Below are 25751 nucleotides of genomic sequence, written 5' to 3'. Positions count from 1 at the left end.
TGTGAATGTCCCTCGGCAATCAATGAACTAGTCATCGACCTAATGGATTGGCTGATTGCCTCTGCCTTTTTCCAAGCTTTGACATCATAAACAGTGAGTCCTTTGTAAATGAGGTGTCTATACGTGAGAGGTTGCAGTTTTTTTTACTTCGTTTTTCTATTTAGTTATACAGAGCTAATAATTGTGCCTCTCTTTTTTTTTATTTTACCGTTCAATGCAACGATTGTTACAATGGGCATGAGTATAATGCTATCAATGTTAGAATAGTAAATTTGGATTCTTTAGAGAGTTGGTGGTGCGTGATTATTATTGTCCAAACTACAAACAGATAATAATACATTTTTTTAAATTAAAAAAAGAAGTTAAAAAAATGCACATCTATTATTAATTTTAGACAAATCCAAAACGATTATAGACCTCTTAAGTGCAACAATGATGAGTCTCATGTTCAAACAGGGACTTTTGTTTTGAACAGGAGATCTCTCTCTCTCTCTCTCTCTCTCCTAGGCTAGTTGGTAATATGAAACCCAGAGCTTTTCACAATATATAGTTAGTTATATTTAGTTTTACAATTGAACATATAAATTTAGTATACATATATTTTTATATATGTAATTGATAAATGCATAATTTATATATCTGATGTTAGAGTCTATTATTAGAAATAATTAAATTATAAAAACCAACAGAGATTATGTTTTTAACATCCCCCAATATAAATGGGTATTAAGAAATATATATATATATGCCCAAAATATGAAATCCATGTAGACGCCAAAAAAAAACCCAGCGTACCAATGTAACCTAGGTAAACGACTATTCCGTGATTCATACCAAGGATCGACTTTTATACTAGCACATGTTTTGTATAGATAAATGCAGTTTCATCCAATCCATCAGACAAAAGGGCCTGAGAATTGTCACTGGTCAATAAGTCATGTCACATCAGAGCCTTAGCATTATGAACTGAGAAATTGACTGCTACTGTATTTATATAACTATAGTACCAAAGTTGAACTATCAAATGCAGATTACAATTAAATGCTTGGTTGGAAACAAAGACTCAATATTTCCAATTCTCTCCAAGTGAATAGAAACTATCACAGTGCTACACAAAAGTCCAGATGATTTTGTTGAGATCACCTAGGGAGAACTTGTGGATAAGTGCTTGACTTTCCATTTATAGCCATCACAAAGAACAGACAAACGTACGAGCGAGATATAATAATAGCAATCATCTTAACCACCACTTCCCATGCCAGATTTTTAAAGGAGGAGGAGAAAAAAGAAATCATGAAAAGGATCAACGAGCAGTGGGCATACTCTTTTGACTTATGCGGTCCAGCTAACTTGCACAAGTGCAGCCTCTATATGTCATATCAAAGGGGCCCAAAACAGACAAGTTGATTTTTCTCTCCTGTTCTCTCTACTAACAGACAACATAGCATGAGGTCCGATTTTCTTTTTTTTCTCTCTCTGTAAATCAAGTTAACTTTTTAAACTTGTTAGACGAACAGGAGAGATTTAATCAAACCATTTTTTTTTTCATGAAAGCGACTCGCCCTCAAGATCAATAGTAAAATAATTTTGTGCATAATTGAACAGAGAATGCATATAATATGATTGAAAAACTGTCAAACTATTTAAAGTGATAGATCAAACAACTTTTCATAAAAGTGACTAGCCTTCAAGATCAGCAGTATTTATTTTTTTTCTGCATAATTGAACACGATAGTGCATTGAGAGAATACCTAAGTGAAGAACTGCCGACCGATAGAAAATTCGTTTTCATTGCAAATGTTTTAACCTACTCTGAGACTCGTCTAATCCCTGGATAAGTTTGAAAAGCAGAATTAGTCTTGGGGGGGAGGGGGGGCAAAAAAATAGTCCATGAGAAACAACCAAACTCTATGCGCACTTTCAAGGACCAACAACATTCAGACCTTACTCTATTAGTTTACATCTGATATCAACAAGAGAAAAAAAAATAAAAATCAAATATTCATAATTTTCAATGGTATGTATGCACGTGTGTGTTAGGTCTCATTAATTGGAGGAAACAAATCAAATGATTGCTTTTTTTGTAAAAGTATTAGGTGCAGGATCAGGGATATTCTAATGCCTATAGCGCAGTGGACCCCTGTGAGAACTGAAAAAGGATTTAGGTTAAATGTCTTTTAGCTAGGGCTTATAGGGCACTGTATCATTCATAAGCAATCTTGCGCATTAGGCACCGGATATTGTTCAATCACTTCAATGCAAGTGGATCTGCACAAATTGCAATAAGGAATTCACATGGAGGTCTCTGAGAAATCAATGAGCTGGCAGGAAAAGAATAAACCCCGGTCGGATAGGTTAGCCGACACCATTGTAATTGATATTTGAGAATTTTATATCAAAAGAATTACAAATGCCAATCAGGGTTATAAGTTTATAACTGAAAATGAGTAAGATCAGGAAGATGCCGATGAGGAAACAGGATATAGAAATTCTCACATTATTCACTTACTGTTCTTATTGACAAGTATTAGCTGTGATGTGCCTGAAGTGACCTTGGGTTTAACGGCATACGGAACTCTAATATCTGCAGGACTTGAACCTGGTTCTTCTTGTAGGAATGACACATCAAAAGACACAGATTGGTAGAGGCAAACATCATCCTCCTTGCAGTAGTAAACCTACCATACAAAACAGCTCCATGATACTGTTCACTTCGGCAGTCGAATGTATCATTAGGTGAGAAATATTATAAGTTGAATTGACAATTCGTTTCTTCCTTTTCTCCTTAAGGATAGAAAGCAATGGCAAAACCAATTTGTAAATATCTAAGTTTCTATTAAGATGGAAATACCTTGCAGTTTATTCTCCCCATTGCAGGTAAAGAAGAACCTCTCTTAAAATAGAGTGTTGCGGATCCATCTGCATTTAAATTTCCCATTGAGGGTTCAATATCAACTGCATTAGCAGTCTCCATTTCCACATCAAACTTGCTGCGCGCTTCCTGCTTGTCAAAATAATGAATAATGATATTGTTACAAGTGAATTGTCGTTAATCATACTTTATTGGTATTTTACTTCTACCAAACTAATTTACAAATCCCACCTGGTTAACTGTACCAAGATATACATGATGCTTAATACAGGATACAAGAAATGGAAAATTGTGCTCAAGAGACAACAAGTAAGCTAAACATAGTTAATTGACCTTGAATTTCAGCTCAGTATAACAAAATTTATAATACAGGATACAAGAAATGGAAAATTGTGCTCAAGAGACAACAAGTAAGCTAAACATAATTAATTGACCTTGAATTTCAGCTCTGCCATGGGCATTGCTGAAATGGAAGCTTTCATGATATCAGATGCATAATTGATGAACTGCACAGATAATGCCCAATCATCGTATCTATCTAAGAGACTCTTAATCAACCAACATTTGATGTGCCAAGTACAGGCTGTTCAGGAACGATTTTCATTGCATCTCATGTGCTTAACAGTCGGAGATGCTTAATTTGAACAGATGAAGCATCTAATAGGTAAGCATAACATTCAGAAGAACTGATACACTCTCAAATTACATATAGCTCACATATCATCTGGGATAAAAAGGGTTAATTCAACTCTGGTTCTAGTAGTACCAAGAACTAGATAGACAAGTAAGAATTTTAGTAAAAAGGGCATCCCAGTGCATGAGGCTTTCACCAACCCAACCCTTTTGAATAGCCAGCAGCCCGTCCCATTTGATATTAACAAAGAATCAACAACCATATGTCTGATCCATTTGTGTGGTGTTCACTAATTCACTAGCCCGTCCCTGGCCCGATTAAGTGCAGTTTGTTATATTTGGTCCAGCAAATTCACTAGAGAATATAACTTATAAGATGTCAACTGCACAGGGACAATAAGATGACCTTAACAAGCTCACTGAAAACACCACAACCCAGCCCATTTCTCCTCGGGTAATTTGGTGGGGATTGTGGAGGCCCGACCAATTAAACCTGACTGAAAGCCCGACTCTCGATATGTCACTGGTTAGTGGGCAGTAATGAGCTGGAAATTTTCAGCCCGGCCCGGGTCACCCAATGAGCACCTCTACTGGGGAGGGAAGATATATGCAGTCTACCTTCATTACTGAAAAGATTTTTTATGTTACTTAAACCCATTAACTCTTAGATACAAGGGGCATACATTTCTGTCATACAAATGACGTCCCTAGAAACGAGAATGTAATATGAGAAATTAGTAATTTATGATGGTATATTTATTCTTAAGTAATACAATCAAATAATAATTTGAATAGTGTTTTTCTTACATGTAAGACTTGCTAAAGTTAGTGTGGACAAGGGAAGAGGCAATTCATTCTCAGTTGTGTATATCATGGCACCTTATAGAAAAAAGTCAAAAACAAAGCATTAACAGAAAAAGGTTGAGGGAACACCTTGGAGAAGTGGTAACCATCAGGGACTGAAAATGCAAGATACAAGTGCCCTTCCTTGGATGAGCCGCCATTAACTTTAACAATTTGTGTGTCTGCAGATAAACGCCTTCTTAGGCGTTTCACTGATTTGGATTTCAATGAGGGTGGATTTACTCCTTTCAATTCTAGGGTCCGCAACTCAGGATCTTTTTCATTCAGATTTATACATCTGATAATATTGTTGTTTGTATCTGCTATGAGAAGCATTCCTGAAAGAAATGACAAGCAAAATTAGTATAACCATACTAGTATTATCAACTACTTTAGATATCACCTACATACTCTTCCACAAGACAAGAATCACAAGTCCAAGAAGTAGATGGGAGTTTATGTCTTACCATTCTAATTGTACTTTTTCTTAAATTTCTTCTATATAATTTGTCTATGCATCAAATTGTCAACAAACCATAATAGTGGCCCCATATCAGGCTTCTTTCAAGGTTCCCATGTTAAATTCTTCTTGACAGCTCAATAGTCGACTCATGTCATGACTGATTGAGCAACAATATAGTTGTGCCATATTTTCTTCTTTTTTATTATTAACTGCTCTATTTTGTGAATGAAAATTCAATAACAGAAAAGCAGAAACTTTTATCTATTAAAGGAAACATACCATCCCCTGCATAAATAACTCCTGCGGGCTCAGAAAGCTGCACCACAAATTTTATAGATATCAGAAGAATGACAAAGAACGATAAAGAATGACAACAGCTGCCGGATAGCAAAATCAGAGCTTATTGATCACATAGCTTTAGAAAGAATGAAGATTATCTATTCGATAGTACATTAAACGTGGAGATCAATAGATATGCAGGACAATTACACAGCCGTATAAGCAATTTAAGAACTAGCAGACATATAAACCATAGTTACAGCATATGCTCAATTAGGTCTGCTGACTGTCAATTCAATTACTAGATAAGCAGTGGCTAATCAGTCATTTGTTCATTGTTAAGGTAATAGCTCAAAAATAAAAGACAAAAATGTTTGCTGACAGAACAATAAATAATAACATATCACAGTCCTATGACTTAACAACATCCACAATATTCATTCTAGATAGGGGTGTAAACGAGCCGAGCCTGAGCGAGCCGGCTCTGGCTCAGGCTCGGCTCAGCTCAACCCGAGCCGAGCTCGAGCTGAGCCTAACCGAGCCCGAGCCGAGCCCGAGCAAAGCTCGGGCTCGATTAGAGGATGAGGCGGTGGCGACGTGGGCGGTGACGACGTGGGCGGTGGCGACGTGGGCGGTGGCGACAAGGACAGCGGCTTGCCGAAGGAGTCCGAGACGGATGGAGGAGGCCGACGGAGGAGGAGGTCGACGGCGGAGGAGGAGGAGGCCGACGGAGGAGGAGGAGGCCGACGGAGGAGGAAGCCGACTGCGGAGGAGGAGGAGGAAGAGGCCGACGGAGGAGGAGGCCGACGGAGAGGAAGGCGTGGCGCCGTGGTGGTGGCTTGCCGTCGTTGCCGATGGAGGCGAGGAAGAGGCCGACGGGGAGGGAAGAGGTGGCGGCGTGTGGGGTGAGGTTTGGAGTGGTGATCGGGTGGATGAGGGTGAGAGTGAAGGTGAGGGTGGGGTGGAGGAAATGAGGATGGGGAAGGTGATGTGATGTGATGGGAAAGGTGAAGTAATTAATGAGGGTGGGGTAGGTGAGGGTGATGAATGTTGTGTTACGGGTGAGAATAAGTTAGTGAGGGACACGTGGCAATATTTCTTTATGCCACGTGTCCTTAGTCATAGGGAGTCAGGCTATCGAGCCTATCGAGCCGAGCCTGAGCGAGCCAGCTCCAGCTCAGGCTCGGCTCGATATTAATTTCGAGCCTATTATGATGGCTCGGGCTCGGCTCAGCTTTGATCGAGCCGAGCCGAACTCGAGCTTCACCCGAGCCGAGCCCGAGCCGAGCCCGAGCTGCTCGTCAAGCCTGACAGCCCTAATTCTAGAGACCATTGCCATTCTTGTGTTGCAAACTCATCATTATATCCTCCTTTCTATAGACTAGAGGATATGAGAATTATTAGATGTTCACGTATAAGGATATAGCCACTTGATTTGTAGGGCTATTTATGACTTCTAAGTAGGCAAGACAATACTTCTGCAATTAGGAGTTATAAACTTAGCTTTTAAAGTAACAAACAAAATTTACTGATTGCGTATGACTTAAAACCATCAAGGCAAGGGTGTTGGAGAAAACCAAAATATCAAAAATGTTATTACACTTACCTACTTGGTTGGTTTTACAATAACGCAATTTAAGTAGAGTCCGCTACCTAGTTTATGATAGAACTAACATACAAAGTCATATATCATTGTTTTATTAATTGTATAAGTTACAGTGTATTAAAAGGTGGCCACGGGTGGTGGGCGATCACCCCACCACCTAGTGCCTAGGTGGAAGGCGAGCGCCAAGACGGTCTAGCATTTTAATATATATTATATATTAATAGCATATATAAATTTATTAATAGTAATTTACAACCACAACAACAAAAAATTACAAAATAACTATATGTATGTAAATATATTTTTATCGAAGTATAAATACATATGTATATATATTTTTATCCATACATATATATATGGAGCATGACACGTTGACAACTTATCTCACTATTTCTTTTCTCTATATTGGGAACCCACAATGTTTTGGAAATGAAAGTGGTAGATTCCCAAAGCAGAGAGAGAAAAAGAGAAATGGGTTTCCAAGGCAAAAATAGACTCCTTTCTACATTGAGAACCCACAATGCTTTGAAAAAAGAAGAAAGATGGGTTTCCAAGGCAAAAAAAGAGAGAAAAGAAGATAGAAGAAGAATAAAAAGAGGAGGAGGAATGATGGCATGCCTGCCATTAGCAGGCAGCCGCCCCGCCATGGCAGCCTCCTTTAAAACCAATGATAAGTTAAATAAAAAATTGTGAAATATTTAATAACAGATACACAAGATGATTATTAAAGCTAATGCTTATATGAAGAATTTAATCTCCAGTATCTACACAGACAAACTTCACATAGAACCACACAAATGCTGACCTGAGCTGATATGGCTGGACCATCCTTAAATCCTGCAGTTCCAGTTCCAGCTAAAGTTGTAACTCTTCTTGTTCGTGGATCCAGTCTCTTGATCTGTCAATTTGAGAACCATTTGACTAGATCAAAATCATGACTTGGACCACATTAAGCATAAAAATACTTGCCTAAATTGGAAGAGAGAAATGGATAGATAATGCTAGGATATGGAAGCTGGTTACATGCATAAGAATATGAAACTGCAAAAAAACTATGCAGCATGACTGGAAATTGGAGACTGATATTCTACATTAGCTGGTGGCCCAATGCTCTACCAACTGAGCTATACACCCGATTTGACAATTAGGGCTGGTGACTCTCACAAGACTTGGCTTTAGCAAATTGCTCAACTTGGTCACATGATCCGTTCCCTATTCTCACAAGACCTAACTATGGACAAAACCTGCAGATAAAATCAGAAAATCTCTTTACTAACTCTTTCATACCATAAATATGCAGGCTTTACGTTGGGTTGCAACTCTGTTTCAAGAATTATTTGGAACTAATTTAATTCTTCAAGGAATTTCGTCAAATTGTCAGTTGCCCGATAACCTGTTGCGTGAACGTGATCTAGTTCCTTGTGCACTTTTCAGATCAACATAGTCTTGTTAGTTATAGGGGTATACTGATATATGTGGTTGAAACTCAACAGATATTGCCAATATCTAACCGAGATAGCTGTTACATTTCTCTTCCATTTACCGACTTTCCTATAATGACATGTCTTGACAATTTAATAAGCCAACAAGTACCTTGTGATTGTAGGAATCTGCTATATATATTTGACTATCTTTCCCACAGACAATGCCTAAGGGATGCTGGAATAGTGCATCTGATCCAGCTCCATCAAGATCTCCGAACTGCATAGGAAATAGAGTACATGTAAGTAGTTAGCTACTGAAAGAGAAGCAAAGATGCTTCAAAAGTCTTCCACTTTATTCCCACTTAGTTCCAGATTAATGATGCAATGATCATCACAGAACAATTCTGATATTGCATTGAACTCAATACCCTAAATAAATTTTCAGAGAAAACTGGATCCCCCCCAGCTAGCAACCTTGACCCTCCTGTCTTCAGATTAACAGCTCGAATGGAACTGCTTTCGCTATCAGCAACATACAACTCCTGCATATCTAGAGTAAATGGTTCTTTTGAATATAACAATTAGTGATGATTTGAGTGCATAATTAGAAGTCAGAGTATGTTACCCGTAGATAATGAGATACCAGAAGGCTGTGCAAATGATGTACTAGTAGCACTGCAAGAATAGGATAAACACTTCAACATTTTGAATATCATTAAGGACATTCAAGACGTGGGAATTGAAAGGTAAACAACTAAACATCAGATATTTCTATAAATTATTAGCATGTTTTTTGAAATTGAAACATTACAACTTAAAACAGGTTTTAGAAATAAATAGAGCACTTCTATGGTTCTACCATATTATTACTTTTGTTTACTCTCACTTGTGAGATAATAAGGTTTCTTCTTGTGTCCAAGAAGTCAAGGGTTCAAGTCATGTAATATCTTCAGCAATGAGGGTAAGTACATCTTTCCTAAGGAATCCCCACATTGGTTAGAGTCTAATGCGCTAGAATGATCTATTTTTTCTTTTCAAAATGACCTTACATTGCTGGAGGACTTGTGACATAAAACTGAACTGGAGACAAGGGAACCATAGAGCAAACCAAAATCAGTTGAGACTTGAGTTTAAGGTGTGGTTGTCTTTTGGGTCAACTGATTATCTAGCACACATTTTACATTGTACTAAACTATTAATGTTTAGAACATTGAAATGTCACTATCCTTTCAGAATCATGTCTTATCTTGCACACATATGGCACAGAACTATTTTATCCTAAAATTGAGCTACTACTCGGGGATACTTTTAGCAAGTACAGAAATATTTCAGTCTGTACTAAATTGTTTACTGGTAAGTTAACTACTACTGAAGTATGTTTTTATGAAATATAGAAATATGTCAGGTCCATACTAGACTACTAATCTACTAGATCTGTATGCTGAACTAGTACTTATTATTTGGAACAAAAGTAAACTGTCAAAATGAAGCTTTACCTTGAGCCATTTAGATTTCTTTCATAACCGTTACCACTAAAAGCTCGTGTAAGTCCATCTGACGTATTATGCACCCAGATTTGATGTTGCCCAGCCATTGCAATGTAAAGAACCTCATTTGAGGGCTCATAGCAAACATCCCATGGTGAATTTAAGACCTAGGTATTCACTATCAAAAGTCAAACCGCAGAAGTTCAAGAGAATAAGTCAATACTTTGACAGTGGTACTTCTTCTCAAAAATATGATAGTCTAATATTAAGTAATGAAAATAAGCAGTATAACCAAACCAATCTAAAAGTGCAAATTGCACAGCTATATATGCAGTCATATAGATATTCTATTGGCCACACTGCAATGACCAGCAGATCTGGGACTCTGTATGACTTACTTGAGCCTCAATATTGTCACTTTTTTCTAAAATATCTATATAAAAAATTAAAAAGAATAGTTCCTCATTTAGGTGTAAATGCTTATCTTAATTATTTGTATTCTTCTTCTCTTTTCCCTTTGGTTTTCTACGTAATTGCTAAAATAATTTCTCAAATATCACATTATTCAAGATAATGTAATTCATTGAATCATCGGACCCTTCCAAAAATGTCACTATGATTAGTTTCAAAGGGATATTCATGGACTATTCTTAACTGGTGAGTATTTTAGGATCTGTTTGCAGGGTGCATATATGTTCCTAAGGTTCTTCTATGTGAATGGAGAGAAAGTTATACATGAAACAGAACCAAACATCCCCTTATACTTATTTTGGTCAAACCGGTAATAAAGGGTTGCAAAAGTACCATCTATACTTTCTAAAATAACAAAAATATTTTAGACAAAAATTACAGCATTATATCATACAATATGCCCTTCACCACGTATATAGTTGATATATCTAAATGTCCAAAATACCCTCTTTTCAATATTTAGAAATTTACATATGTGCCACAGGCACAGAGAATAATACATGAGGGAACTATGATCCTTAATTAGATCATCTTGTTTTATGTCTTGGGTAGCATTAAGATAGTCAAACCCACTTCAAACAATTTACATTAAGGGTAAAAATGTAAAATAGTAATTTCATCATCCCAGTTAAATTTTAATATCGATTATTCAGATAGAGTAGACATAATAGCATTTTCAAAAGGGTCCAACAATTTCTATGACTATTACGATATTTTGAAGAATGTTTTACTCTGTAATTAAGATATTTGAAAATATTTCAAGAGAAATATGTAAAACAAAAACCTTTTTCCTTTTGACTTTATATTCTACTAGTTATGCATGTACTTATGAATCCGTAATTCTTTTCTTCTCGGTGATTTCTTGCCTGAGCAATTCCTTGTCTTCCTCCTTCATAGTCAGAACCCTTGGTACCATTTCCAGCAAGTGTTCTCACAGTCTCATTAACAAAATCAATCTCCCTGCAATAAAGAAAGGTCAGTGAAAATCAAGGATTTTGTCAAATATAAAACAACTAGATGTAGTCTATTTAATTCATGGATAGCCGTGCCAACCGGCACTTGACGTGTTGGTAACATATCGACACGTGACATGAGGGGTGCCGCACGGCACCCCTCCTAATAGCTTCGTCACTCGCCATTGACCTCATCGTCAAGCTACCCATCGCATAAAGGCAATGGCAAGGGCGAAGACGAGCGGCGATGGCAAAGACAAAAGTGAGTATCCCTTACTTTTTTTTTCTCCTTTTCTTACGACACAGTCCGTGCCTGTGGCACGACCATCGTTGATTTAATTATTATATGATCACTATTTAGAATTCTGGCCGATTTCATAATCTTAAAAGAAATGCTATTTCCAAAGAATCGTGAACCTGTTGAGAAGGATTATAGTTTATACAGCTCTTCTTGTTACAGCAGGTCCCAATAAGGTGATTTTAAGAAAGTTGTTAAATAAGTTAACAAAATCATCAATAGTTAGCTCTCTGATCTGAATTCTAGTAATAGCTTTATTAAATCCTTTGATTAGTTCATAGGTAGACCTGATCTCTTTTATTTGATATAATCAGAATTATGTACTCAAATCATTCCCCAAGATTCCTACTGTCATAGATTATGCCAACACATTGAGCAAATAAGTGATGCTTGCTAGAAATCAATGGTCCAATAAATCTATATTGAATCTTCCAAGTGTATTATGCTGTATTATAACAAGATGGATTTTGTTATCATCTGCATAATCCATTTTAAGGTTCTATAAATGCATTTCTTCCATTATTGAAGATTTTTCCTATTCCAATAAGTACCTTTCCAAATCCTTAAATATGGTACTTTTTGTACTTCATCATAGTAGGATTCTGTTCATAGATGTTTGAAATAGCTATTTCCAACCTGAACAAGATCTAACAAAATCTGAATTGGTAACCAAATAAAATCTTGATTACTACAAAAATGGTTGCAAAAATATGTGTACATTTTCACCTAATATATTATTATGTTATATCATTTACAAGAAAAGATGATAATTATATCATCAATGTAAGCCCTTTCAAGATAGAGCATTAGAAGATACAGGGATCCAAAAGGAATCCTTGCAATTATTCAAACACTTTGTAACATAAATTTCAGCACATTTGAAACCATTTGAAGCCAACCTGCCATAGAACTAAGCTCTTTGGCATAAGTAATTAAAATAAATTAAGGGATATAAATAAATAACACCTTGCTTTTGGACCTTCATAGTCTGGACCTTGCCTTTGGTTTTTATTGCTTGAAGAAACACCCTAAGTTAAATTTAACCTAATATTGGCTTACTTAACAGCATAAAAAGAGATTACTCTTTTTTTTTCCATTTGATATGTGTAGTTACTTTAACACATGCATATGGGTACCTCTCCATTAGGAACTAACGGGAGGGTGTTTTCCAGCCAGTAAAATCAAAAGGTAGGGATTGGATCGTAAAGGTACAAAGGCAAGGTATAAAACATAATAAATGCAAATACATCATGCAATTTGTAGATTTTCCATAAATTAAAGTTTCTCGACATAAAAACTATCTAAATCAAATATGTTAACCAAATAAGAAAATAACTTAAAAGAGGTATTGATGTAAGTAATAAATTTAATAATATCGAGACTTCTGATGTTGATCTGTACCTTCTAGGTTCAGTTCTCCAACTTAATGATAGAAAAATGTATTGATAAAATTTTGTTTAGTCTGACTTATAGCATTTGTCATAATAGCTAATGAAGAGAATAAGTCTAACATGAACCTGAGTAACAGATTCAGTAAGGCATAGCTGAAACTTCTAACCCAAGAAGCTCAAGAAAGAACTATTATGCCATCACATTCTAGTGTGCTAGACAATTGGATTTAGAGTGTAAATATCATCAGTAAGCCACTGTTGTATACTTGTATTTCAAGAATTATAAATATCATCATTAAGCCACTGTTGCATACTTGGATTTCAAGAATTATTAAATGTCATCAGTAATAATGCTATCTGCATTCAGCTGTCATATCACAAGGCACAATCAATAATCTTGGATATATTAAAGTACAATATATCAAGATTTAGAAGAATAGCTGGCAGTAGGTAGTGCCAGCCAATCCATCCATTGCATGTAATTTTCTTATATACTGCAGCAGCTCAAAACCATAAGTTCAAGTATTAGCATTTTGACACTAGATTGATGTGACATCAACTTCAACTAGATTACTGACTTGCTTTATTCTTACAATCAGAATATCAGCCTAATGTGTAGGGGATGTCCACACCATTTTGTTTGGCCATTTGATCAGTTAGTAGACTAGGTAGTCAATTTGGGCTAGGCTAGATTAGGTTAAATGGCTGCCTAAACCATTTAAAAGTCCTCTAGGAAACTCTAGAATTTTTCTCAATCTTTGGAGTTCCCAAAAAAACTTTACTTCCCAATATAGCTCCTAAACTTTCCAACTTAACTCCTTAACTTCGTAACCTTTGAACCTCCCAAACACAGACCTTTGGTCTCCCCTCCTCTTTATAAACCCCATGCAGCCGATAATGGAGGATCATTTCTGGAAGGTATCAAATACTTGTCTTTTTCACATAAACCTCTCAACTACTCTTCATTCTACTCTACTCCCTCCAACAGTCCTTATGGATTTCTACCCTTTATGATATGGTTCAAATAACATGCTGAGACCACAAAAAAAAAAAAAAAGATATGGAGGCACCTAGCAATGATGGCCATGTCGGCGGCGTACTGGCACATAGCAGAAGGGGTGCTGTATGACACCCCTCCTAGCAACAATCCACTCATCATTGACCTCGTTGCCACCCATTTTTAGAGTGCCCAAGGTCCCCGATAAAGGCGCCGATCGCTCCGACGTTGATACCCTAGTCTCAGCTCGAGGAGGAAGATGGCTCGAGTGAGTCGGGTCAAGTCGGTTTCGAATAAAAGCTTAAGTTGCGTGCAACGGGCGACGCTGAAGTTAGTAGCAAAGACAAGGTCGAAGAGTGAAGGTGAGTAGCCTCCCTCCTCTTTTTCTCTCCCTCTCTTGCGGTACGACCGGCAAGTGCCACGACATGTGCCATGCCATATCGTGATGGCCGATGGACAGGCACGATCATCCTTGGTACCTAGATCTATCTACTCCCAAAGAGAAAAGATATGGTATCTATGAATCTCTTTATTGCCTTCAAGTAGAATTTTCATACTAGCATGATTAAATAGATAGAAAAGATAGAAAATAACCATCAAGCCCTAAGGGAAGAAAATCAACCCCACATAGATTGTGGGGGACAAAGAAAGCGTGGAATCTATCACAAAAGAGAGAAGGGAGAAGGAGAAGATGGAGGGGAAAGGGATGAGGAAAAGGGAAAAGTGTGAAATTCTTACAAAAATATTATTTCTCAAATTTTCATCATTTTTTCTTTTTTCCGGAATTCCCATCACCTCTATATGTAGAGATGAAAAGATTACGTCAAATCACAAATTAATCTTATTCAGATCTTTCTTAATCTAATATATAACTAAATTATGACTCTTTTAACAAAAACAACAATCAAATCCTAACAAACTTACCTCAAAACAAACTAATAATCAATTTTCTAGATTTTTAGGAGTTTTAATCAAATTGGACATTCTAAAACAACCTTGAGGAAGTACTCCTCCCTAAGATAAAGACATATTTAGCTCTATATTGTTTAGTCTGGATGAGAATGACGTCATTGCATATTTCAAAGACTTTGTAAGAAAAAAAAATATAGAGCATTTCTGCAGTTAAAAAAAGCAAAATATCATAATCGAAGGAAGAAGGGAAAAATCCTCAATATTTTTCGTTACCAGATAAAAAAGTAGTCAAATCTAATTTTTTAGATAAAAATGCATCCAAAAATAAAAAATAAATGAGAATCTAATTCCCATCATTTTACCTCCTCTCTACAAAACTCTTCATAATCCTTGTGAGTTTATTATTAATCTTTTATTGCTTTGCTTCCTTTTCATGTATTTGTTGTTGTCTTGAGGGATTTTCTTCAACATAATGAAGAATATTGATGCTCGGAGTGAAGTCGAAGGCAAGACTTAATGCCAAGGAAGGCCATGCTAAGCTGCTGATCGACACGAGTGAGTACCAACTTCCATGAGGTCTGAAACAGGTTTTATTGATCCGAAATGATCAATTAGAGTGGAAAACCTAAAATATTTTGTGGGACCATTTTCTTTATCATGTGACAAATATGATATATCATGTGCAGGCCCCAATCTTAAGATGCTTGTTGTTCGTATCTGGCTATACTTGTAGCCAGCCATATTAGCTCCAAATTCAACCCTTTTTCTATTTATGACTAAAAAGGCACTCATCAGTCGCCCCCTTTCCTTCTCCCAAACAACCTCATCTAGTGAAAGTGAGCATAATTGGTCAACTTTTGCATTAATTCGTACAAAAACCAGAAATTGCCTTTCATATGTATACTTGGAGAAATTGGTATATTTCCACAACAATATGAGGTTATGTCCACAACAATATGAGGTTATATCTATAATACTTAACGGAGGATCAAGAGAGAAAATAGGGAGATTTTGACCCCATGGATGCTGGTTTTTTTCAGTATGAGGAGAATCCTATAGTGAAGTGCATGCAGACTGCTGATGATCAATAAAACCCATTGCTTGATGGGAGAGAGATCCTTTTCGACTTTACAGATTTATTGCTAAAGAGGCTAAAGTGAAAAATGTAAAAGGATGGGCTGCAGAGCACGCATGAGGGACTCAGATTGCTAGGAAGTACAACATGAACGTACGAATACTCATGTGGAATATCAAGAAGACTCGTATCAGGAATTTCACCATCCCATGTTAGGTCGAGCTCATCAAAGCCAGACAAGGATTCAGACCTTTAGAGGCTGAGCTAATGGTGGTCATTCGGTATTGAACGAGGGTGATTGGCTATTAGTCGAGCTGGTTTTCATGACCGGTTACTAGTCGAGTTGGATCATCTTCACGACCAATTGATCCCTTAGAAAGCTTCTATATAATTGATGATGATGATAACACTCAATCTGAGATTAGTATCTATGAGGATGAAACATATATTCTTACTACAGTCTTCTTAAATAGGCATTGTATACCATTATAGTCAAATAAGGGAAGGACCTCTATAAGTAGTAGGACATCAAGGGATGTGCGCTCACATAATGATATAAGTTCATCATTATTGCCATCATATGAATCACACCCACTAGAGCCACGACATCTATATATCCATAATCTATATATGCCTATGGTGTGCTTGTAAAGGTGTAGGTCATTTCCATGCATGTTTAATATCCATTTTATATCATAAGGGTATCACAAAACTTATATTTATATAAAGACTATATGAGACGTTACAATAAGCAATGTTATTAGTGGATGAGTTTTGAAGATTATTAACAGTATTTGACACAATCTTTTTGTGTTATTCTTGTGCTGACAAATAGTCTTTGATCCTCCCCATTATTCTATGTTCAATTAATTCTAATTATTGAACTATTATCCATTAATGAATGAATTCAATTATATTATGTGTTGAATAATATTTCTATTTAACTATTACTATATCTTTAATAAAATATGTCATTTACAAAAATAATCAAAGGATAAAACACTCTAATGCATACTTTAATATATATATTCAAATTAAAACTAAGGAATGATGTGTCAAAGAACCAAACACATTTCTAAATACAATAGATTTTTATTTAAAAGTGTGAATGCATGCTAGTGACACGCAGGAGCGTGCTATGCCGATTAGGGATCGACACGGCTATTGTTGCTTAAAGCTACACATTATCCTTCACATCGGGTAAGACCTAATCTATCTTTAGCCCACTCTTAATTAACCTAAGTCTAGTAATCAATCTATTGTTCCCTTTGGCCATATCTTTTATTATAAATTTCAGACTTGCTGATTTGTTAAAAATAAACAGAACTGGATTTAATGTTGCTTTTATCATAATAGAAAACCTTATGATTAATTATTGCTTTTGTTATCTCTATTGCTGAATTTATTTGGCCTACATTTGATCACATGTTCTAACATTTGTTCAAAATTTTGAGTTGCATTATAGGTGTTGTACAAAGTACATGATGCTGCAATTGCATAAGGAAGAAAAGCATGTTTTCCAAGACAACAGCTGCCACACATTAGAATATCATGCTTTTGCAAAACAAGGGAACAAACTATGAAAAAGATGATAAGTTCTTTAATTAAGAGTTACACTTGTTCACAAGGAATTTCAGAACGATAATGAAAAAGAACTGAGATATATAATACAATCAATGGTTCCACTTACCGCAAAGCATGGTTTTCAGTGTCCGCAACATATAGAAGATTCCTTTTAGGGTTGTATGCGAGACCCTGGAATGAATCTTACTGTTAGAAGTTATATGCTTACAATAGTATTTGTGATACTTGAAAGAAGAGGAAATAATTTTTTTCATTAAGACCATCTGTGATCAATAAAGATGAAAACACAGGTTATTCTGCAAATGCTTTAGTGCTGCAATCGAAGAATATGTACTATAATAGATACAGGAAACAGGGACTGATCTTTTTCACTCAAAAGACTTGTACAAGCATTAGCAATAGATGGATCCTTCCATCACCGAGGAGCAAGAATTGTTGCCTGGAATCTAGCAAGCCAAATTGTTATTGACTGTACCCATGAAATTATGCCCACAGAGAAAATGCAGCTTATATCAATAAAAATAGAAACAATTCTTGTGCCTGGTATCACCCCAACTTGCTGTTTAATTGCTCTAGATTTGGTATTGGGAGATATAACCATTCATGTGAGCTTGAAAAACTCCAGATATAAGTCCAAAATTCCAGGTATGGAATGACAAGGGAATTATTACAACAAGCCAAACTAGAAGAATGCCCATTCCTAGTAGTTGGTAACAATGTGAAAGATGGAGATCTTATTTCCTACGTTTACGACATGAAGTAAATTGAGAACCAGAAAAAGATTAAGCATGAAAATGATAGTCACATTTTTGGCTCATGATAAATAATAGGGAACTTTGCATAAAACACCCTAGAAGAATGCCCCAATCCTGCATTTTTTACTATTTGCAGTTGCACCTTATCTCTTTCTGTAGAATAAGAAAAAAGCATGTTGCCGTTAGGTTTTTGACGAAACTTAGCCATGATCCTAGGTTACAGTAACTACACTGCTGAAGTTAACTGAATATACCCTTTGCAGTCCACTCAATGTGTGTTAAGTTTAATCTAACCAACTATGAATTGTCTCATTCTGCCCAATGGCTGGACTTCCTTAGGCATGTTCACTCTAAAGAAAATCGCTCTAACTCAGAGTTAGCTCTGAATTTCTGATAACCAATTATGTCAAATTGATCAAAAGCAAAAAAGATAATGCCCATAATGGAATATTTAAATTTCAATCATTTCAAAGCAGATCATCTTAACCTCTAATTATAAACTGTATCTGCACACTTCGATATAGGAGTTGTTGCATCAGTATCTTACTAATTCTTTCTTACTTCAGATTTATGTCTTATTACTGTATTGGCAACCAAAATGAAAAAAGGAATTACACAAGGAAAAAGATCTGAAAATACGATACTTTAGATAGTGTTGTGCTCCTTACTTGAGGACGATTAAAGGATGCATTATCAAAGGTTCCATCATTCAATCCTTCTCCACTACTCCCAACTTGAGTGATAAAATTTCCTTCCAGGTCGGTGACCACCTTAACTTCCAAAAGGACGAAAAATGAGGTGCTAATAAGTAAAAAGTCTAATCTTGTAACAAACTAGATTTATTTTTATATGTCTGGATGTAAATTAGACAAAAAGAAAGTTAGCTTATGACTGGGCAAAAATATAACCAACTTTAAATAAAAAGACAAGTACCAAAGAGGCATAGAATGTAAAATCAAGAATGCTCACTATTCGATTATGGTTACTGTCTGATATAAACAGCCTGTTGTTCTGCGCATCAATTGCAAGCTTGCCAGGGAATTTAAGTGGTGTTGTTAATAAACGACTGTCACTATCCTTCTCCAAAGCCAAGGGAATGCGATTGCTTTCCAACAATTTCTTTTCCCCATAAAACTGAAGTGCTGCTTCTACAAAATCGTCTAGATCCTGACAAAACAAATAAGAAAGCCAAGCTAGAATATCTGATCATGACAGAGAAGAAATCTGACAAATACATACTTCCAGAAAGCCAATAAAGTGATAACAATGAACTGAGAAGTAAATAAGAGAAGAGGTAACACATTAAATCAGTGAAACTTAATAAGCTGACAGATCTGGATGTTCTGCTTCTACTTTAGTCATACTCCAGATGCAATTCTAGCTTATGTTGCTTGATCTAAACTATAGACAATTATGAAAGATGATAGATCCTGCAAAGACATTCTGACGGTTGTTGAGCTACTCCCAAAAATGTGCAAGATAAGGAAACTGAATCTATAAGGTAGAAGTAGTCTTATCACTCAACTGGAAGAGTCAAATAATGTTGGCATTTCGACATAAACAATAGTAATACCTGCTCAGGTAAGTGGCTAAGTGCAAATTACTTATAGTCTGACTACAACATATTATGCTTCAAGAATAGGCAGTGAAATGGTGATCTTTAAGAAAAGATTGTTTTTCATCTAGCAAGTAGCAACATTAAGCTAACCTGTAATAATTACTCGTGCCTGGAATTTAAGTTGTTCAATATGTATTCAATAAAACTTCCATTCAGGAATTCCCAAATATGGAAATCCTTGTGCTCTCCTTTTCTTCTTCCATGAGATTAGCTTTTAAGCATTCTTTCTTCCTAATAGAGCAGATTCAAGGAACAAGGATAGAATATGTCGCTTTCTCTTTTGCTCCAACAATCCGATATATTAACATAATCCTCAAAATATATAAGCAACAATTTGTACCAACTGCAATGGCATTGACATTTTAGAAGTTCCATTTGTAACAAGCTATTTTTCGTACTTAAATTATAGAGGCTACATGAAAACCATAATCCACACTCCACAAAGGCACAAACCATAACTTCACTACTGATTTGTAATACCAGTCCAGAATTATCATGAAGGAGAAAGGAACAAGTGAGTTTAAACAAACAAAGGGACCTTGCTTTAAAAGATCATGTTTACCCTACGTTCTTGCACAAATTCCTTATCTCCGTTAATTCACTAGCTTTTCTAAAAGCTTAACTATTAGAGACAAGTGGTTTCATCTTTTATTTTCTTAGCACACCCTCATGTCTAGGTTCAAGACATTTTTATATTTGCCCAATACATGGATTTCAATTAAATGATGGGTTTTTATATGTTAATAGACATCTATCAAGATTCAAGACCTCTTTCTATGTTATGTTAATTCATTGATTACTCTAAAATTTTAAACTATTAGATAATAGTAATTTTACTTATTTATATTCTTAACATTTAACATACTTGATATGTTGTGTTCAAAACATCAAGGTAGTGGGATTTGAACTTAGGACATTTTACCATTTTATCATGTTAAATCACTATTCTAAAAGCTTAAGTTGTTAGAGAATACTGGTGTTAATTCTTAAGTTTTCATTTGGATTGAGTACGGGTTTATTTTTAAACTAGCTTAGTGAACACTAAACTAATTTTATAGCTAAACATCAGTTTAAGGTTAAATGGGTTTAAGATAACCTACTTAAACCCACCCATTCAATCAACTACCATTTCAACTGATCTCTTCCTCTCTCTTCTCTCCCTCACTTTTCTCTCTTCTAGTCATTTGACATAAAATATCTCCTAAATCCACTACTTTTCATGTCGAATCAAGTGTAATCATGACAGCACTAAATCCATTTACAATCAATCACCATAATTTTCTAAATCGATTTAAGTTACCTTATTCAAATTTAAGATATAAGAGCAATAGGCGATAAAATACATCTATGTTTAACATTCTAACATGTTGTACTCAATTTGAAAGCTCCATGACTCGTGCATGTGAACCATCACTATATCTGCATTCTACACAAATCACCATAAACCAATACATAACAGGGTATTTATTTTCTCAAGAGAAGTGAAGATGAAAATGGATCTCGAGCCTTAACCTCATGCAAAAGCTAGTAGGTTTGCATTAAAATGCCAAAAATTGAAAAACATTCTACAATTTAGGTGGCAATTCATAAAAAATGCAATCCTAGCTCCTAAACAATATCAAAGTTTCTATTCCTTCCGCAAACAATATTAAGACCATAACCAAGCATATATTGAGCATATATGTCAATTTCATGAATTAACCGATACAACACAAAATAAGAAAGAGAAACAAAACATTTGTGATACAACTATACAATAACTCAAATATTGATGTGAAAATCTAAGAGAGCTCTCACGAGCAGTATCTAAAGGAAGGACTGTTACCTTTCTACGCCCTTCGCCAGATAGTTGTGCCAGAAGTTTTCCGTTTGGCCCAACAACAACAAATGTGGGCCAAGAGTTCACGCCCAGTTCTCTCCATAAGTACATATCACCATCATTAACAACCTTGAATAACATAAAACTTCAAAAAAGTTAACAGAGAAAGAAGTCACATTGTGCACTATCAGGTAAGATGAGGAGGTTGATATGATGAGACATAAATATTTTTTTATGAGAGATATATAATAGTTATTTGGTTCTTATACCAAAGGAGTCAGAAGCAACATAATATTTTTTGAGGGGATTTTCCCATTTCACACCGTGGATTATGTGTTTATTGCAGTTTACACCTATCTACTAATTTTAATTTGAACCCTAAATTTTAGTAAAACACCAAAAAGTATCATGAGTCCTGATTCTCCTGGCCCTTGTATTTGTCATTGGATTTTCAAAAAATCACCTTGAGTAGGATATTTTATGTGATTTAACAAAAAACACAGGGATCGAATTAAATAGTGAAAAGAGATATGTAAATTGCAATAAACACATGAAGTAGAGTGTGAAATGGAAAATCCTTGTTCTTTTAAATTTGTAGTTCCTAACAAGTGCTACTATTCACTAAATTGTGTAAATAAAATATAAGATCATCGTTCTCCAACAACTCAAGTTTTTAGAGTAGCCAATGAATTGATTTGGTATCAGAGCAGAGGTCCTAAGTTTAAACCTTGCCAAGCCCATATATTATATAAAATATAAAACTTCCACTCATTTATATCAAAGTCCACTTCTTAGGCTTTTCAAAATATCTCAAGCCCAAAAAGTGCGGAAGTGTAAAATATAAAATATAAAAATATCATTCTCTAACAACTTAAGTTTTTAACATAGTTGGTAAGTTAACACCATATAACAGAATTTTATAGTAATTTATATAATATATACAAACTAAATCCAATTAGTAATCAAGAATACAAGCATTGTTTTCTGATATATCGTTCAATGAGTAAAACACGCTCTATTCCCTTCTTTCCATCTGATAGCTCTAAACGTGATATATCTTTCAATGAGTAGACATTGCTATATTTCTTTCTTTCTATGTGATACCCCTAAACAAAAGGTTTTGAAACTCGATATCAGGATCGGAATTGGTCGTCTAAAAAAATGATTTATATTGGCCATATCGCCCACATCAGATCAAACTATTATTTAATTAAGTAAAATTCTAAATATTATTTAAAAATATGTAAATTTTTCTAAAAATTTAGAAAAAAAGATAAAAAAAATAAAGAAACTAAAAATTACTCCAACATGAAGTCTAAATTTTTTTGAAATGTATTAACTCAAAGATAAGAAAACCCTATCTCTCTTCCTCCCCTCTCTCTTACAAGCCAACTTTTATTTTTGTTATGATTTTAATTTTTTTTACTTCTCTCTCCCTTCTCTTCCCTCTCTCTCTTATCGTCGCATCCCGCAACTTTTCTTTTCCTCCATTTCTTCTCTCCCTTCTCTTCTCCTCCATTTCTTCTCTCTCCCTTCTCTTCTCCATTTCTTCTCTCTCCCTTCTCTTCCCCTCTCTTTCTCCTCTTTTTCCCTCTCCCTCTTATTACCGCAGCCCACCTCTCTCTTTTCCTCCATTTTTTCTATTTCTTTCTCTTCTCTTCCCCTCTCTCTCTCTTTCTCCTCTTCTTCCCTCTCCCTCTTACTACCACAGCCACCTCTCTTTTTCTTTCCTCCATTTCTTCTCTTTTTTCCCTCTCTTCCTCTCTATCTCTTTTTCTCCTCTTCTACCCTCTCCCCCTCTTACTGTCATAGCCCACCTCTCTCTCTCTCTCACCCATATTGGATGGGATCGGCTGGATTGAGATCAGCTATGGCCAAACCCAATCCATTTCGGTCAATCAGACTCGGGATTGGCCAAAATTGGGTTCCATGCCTAAATATGAACTGTGAGCTGACAAGTGATAAACATATTACGATTTCAAATAGCCATGATAATGTAGGGTGCAGTGCATCAAAACTTCCTTTTGAGGATAAAGTACGAAGTATGAACTTGATCCTATTTACCATCTCATTTATGAATTTAATTCTATTTACAATTTCATCATCTTTCTCATTTACTTTTTTCAACTTAGAAGGAATCTAAGGAGCTCATTGGCTCTTGCGAATTTTTCTCAGGGTTTTTTCTTGCATTAGTGGTAACAAACTAGTAATTACTACTAAATGATGACAAAGATAATGGAAGTTTTCTTTATCTCATCAGCAGCTTAAGCTTCTTTTTTTACATAGCATGCGCATTCAGAGTAACTGTGCTAGATTCCATGGAACTTTCTTAACAATTATTTATTATATGATCATGATATATAAACAGCTAAAGTAACAGTCCTACCTCTTAAGTCTTCCCCCCCTTTCCCTCTTCCTAAATTTTCCTTTGCATTAGTAAATAAACAAATACGTAGTTGGACGACACTCCAAATATGAAAGATAAAGGTGCACCTCCTCAGAGAAGTTCTAAAATCAAAGAAGATGACAAGAGCAACAGAAAGAAATTGTAGAAATTACATGAGAAGTCCTTTTATGTTCACAAATAAAAAGTAGAATTTGTCACACTTTATCCATGACAAAATAATCATAAGCAAACATGAAAACTAACTAATTATGCACTTCTGAAGTTCTTAAATATAGAGCTCTTTATGGACAGAATCTATTCCATAGATGTTAGTCAAAACATGATCAGCAACTTAAATGAGCTTCAGCTTCAGAGAGGACACTATCTTGCAATATGAATGTAACTAGAAGTGTTCTGCAACTAGTACAGAGACCTACAAGGAAATATAATTTAACTCTGCTATATAATAAGTGTTTAGTTCAGCTGAATTTGAGGTCTCCTAGTACAATCAGTTGCAAAGGAAGTTGAAAGCATCTGTCAGGAATACTTCATGTTTCTTGTTAGTAGTTATCGTATAATTGTTTGCATACCTCTCTCAGGTCAAATACATGCAAGAAGTTCTAGCTTTATCTGTGCTAACCTGCTATTAGGAGCCTCATTCGCGAAGAATTTTCATGCCACTGGATTCCAGCCTTCAAGCACAATTTTTCTTCTCATATTAATTTTTCTAACTATTCTTTCAAGTTTCTAATATCATCCCCATTTTATCGAACTATTTTTCCAACAAATATCGAGATTTACGTCTCATTAACTTACAATCTCACCTTGCTCTGCATATGTCTAAGATGACTGGAGTAACTCAACTAACATTAACTATCTGACTTGAAACATATGTCTAAGTTAGGTCACTGCTAGATTATAATTTAAAGGAATATCAAAAGAAATTTACAAAAACACAATAATGACTAATTTAAAATTCTGATGAAATTCAAAGATTCCGATAGGATGATGTAATTTTTGACTTACTGGGTGGGTGACGTTATAGCGTAAGACTGCATTCCGGATTGCCTCTAGATCTTTTTCGTTATCAAATTTGGCAGAATGTACACCAATAACTGTGAACTGCAGACAATAAAGTCATACTTAGATTTTAGTAGCCAACAATACGAGCATTTTGAAACTCCAAAAAATCTAACGCATGTGTAAAAGACACAAAAACAAAAAGTCAAATTTATTAGAACGCCATTGACTCCTCCAACAAAAGATAAATCTACTAAAAACTTGCTGTAACAAATAGATAAGCCAAGTACTGCATTAGTAGTAGACAGGAACTCAAGTTACTGTAGAGGATAGTTAATCAAACAATCTAGTTAAGAATTTAACAATGCATAATAACCCTAACAAAATCAAATCTGATTAAGAAGGTAAGACTTCCTACAGATATTAGCCTATTAAGGCTTCATTTATTTATCCACACTGAAATTTGACTTCACTAAGGACAGGTCTCATAAATCAAATTGGCCAAAGCTCATCGCATCTATCAATTACTGAAGAAAAGAGGAGCTTACAGGTTTATCACTATACTTCTTCTCTAGAAATTCCAGGTCTGGCAACACATGCATACAGTTTATACAGCAATAGGTCCAAAAATCCAGCAGAACAACTCTTCCTTTTAAATCCTGCAGCATATTAGAAATAAAAAATGAAAATCACCCATGGTGATCATAAGTGCATATATCATTTTGTACATAAATTCAAGATAAGTATTTCAGAAGAGAAATAATGAAAAGAAAAGAAAATGCTCTCAGTAAACATAAGCAAGACTCCATGAAATTCCAATTGCATCAAATAAAAGGAAAGGTTACAAATTTACTTCTAGTCACTT

The 25751-nt window shown here is 35.4% G+C and overlaps 1 protein-coding gene across 4 annotated transcripts in view; it reads right to left on the bottom strand.

Moving 5' to 3' along the window:
• Nucleotides 1-1650: 1650 nt before the first annotated feature.
• Nucleotides 1651-25751, bottom strand: part of LOC140775449 (protein SUPPRESSOR OF QUENCHING 1, chloroplastic) — a 40737-nt gene continuing 16636 nt past the window's right edge. For 2 of the 4 annotated variants that reach the window (XM_073118744.1, XM_073118746.1), the window contains exons 13-29: nt 25435-25545; nt 24893-24988; nt 21487-21609; nt 19013-19210; nt 18712-18813; nt 17395-17459; nt 10945-11038; nt 9617-9774; nt 8746-8795; nt 8549-8670; nt 8290-8397; nt 7502-7594; nt 5091-5127; nt 4439-4686; nt 2852-3001; nt 2510-2678; nt 1651-1830 (exon numbers count right to left, since the gene is read on the bottom strand). In XM_073118744.1, coding sequence (XP_072974845.1) covers nt 1808-1830; nt 2510-2678; nt 2852-3001; nt 4439-4686; nt 5091-5127; nt 7502-7594; nt 8290-8397; nt 8549-8670; nt 8746-8795; nt 9617-9774; nt 10945-11038; nt 17395-17459; nt 18712-18813; nt 19013-19210; nt 21487-21609; nt 24893-24988; nt 25435-25545 — 1947 coding nt within the window. In that variant the 3' untranslated portion in view covers nt 1651-1807. Of the gene's footprint in view, nt 1831-2233; nt 2269-2322; nt 2679-2851; nt 3002-4438; nt 4687-5090; nt 5128-7501; nt 7595-8289; nt 8398-8548; nt 8671-8745; nt 8796-9616; nt 9775-10944; nt 11039-17394; nt 17460-18711; nt 18814-19012; nt 19211-21486; nt 21610-24892; nt 24989-25434; nt 25546-25751 lie in introns of those variants that run through there. The other 2 variants (XM_073118745.1, XM_073118747.1) reach the window with 2 other exon arrangements.

This window comes from Typha angustifolia, chromosome 14 (assembly GCF_048772165.1).
Source record: "Typha angustifolia cultivar Huaian chromosome 14, ASM4877216v1, whole genome shotgun sequence".
NCBI lineage: Eukaryota > Viridiplantae > Streptophyta > Magnoliopsida > Poales > Typhaceae > Typha > Typha angustifolia.
This window is presented reverse-complemented; position numbering and strand designations above follow the sequence as displayed.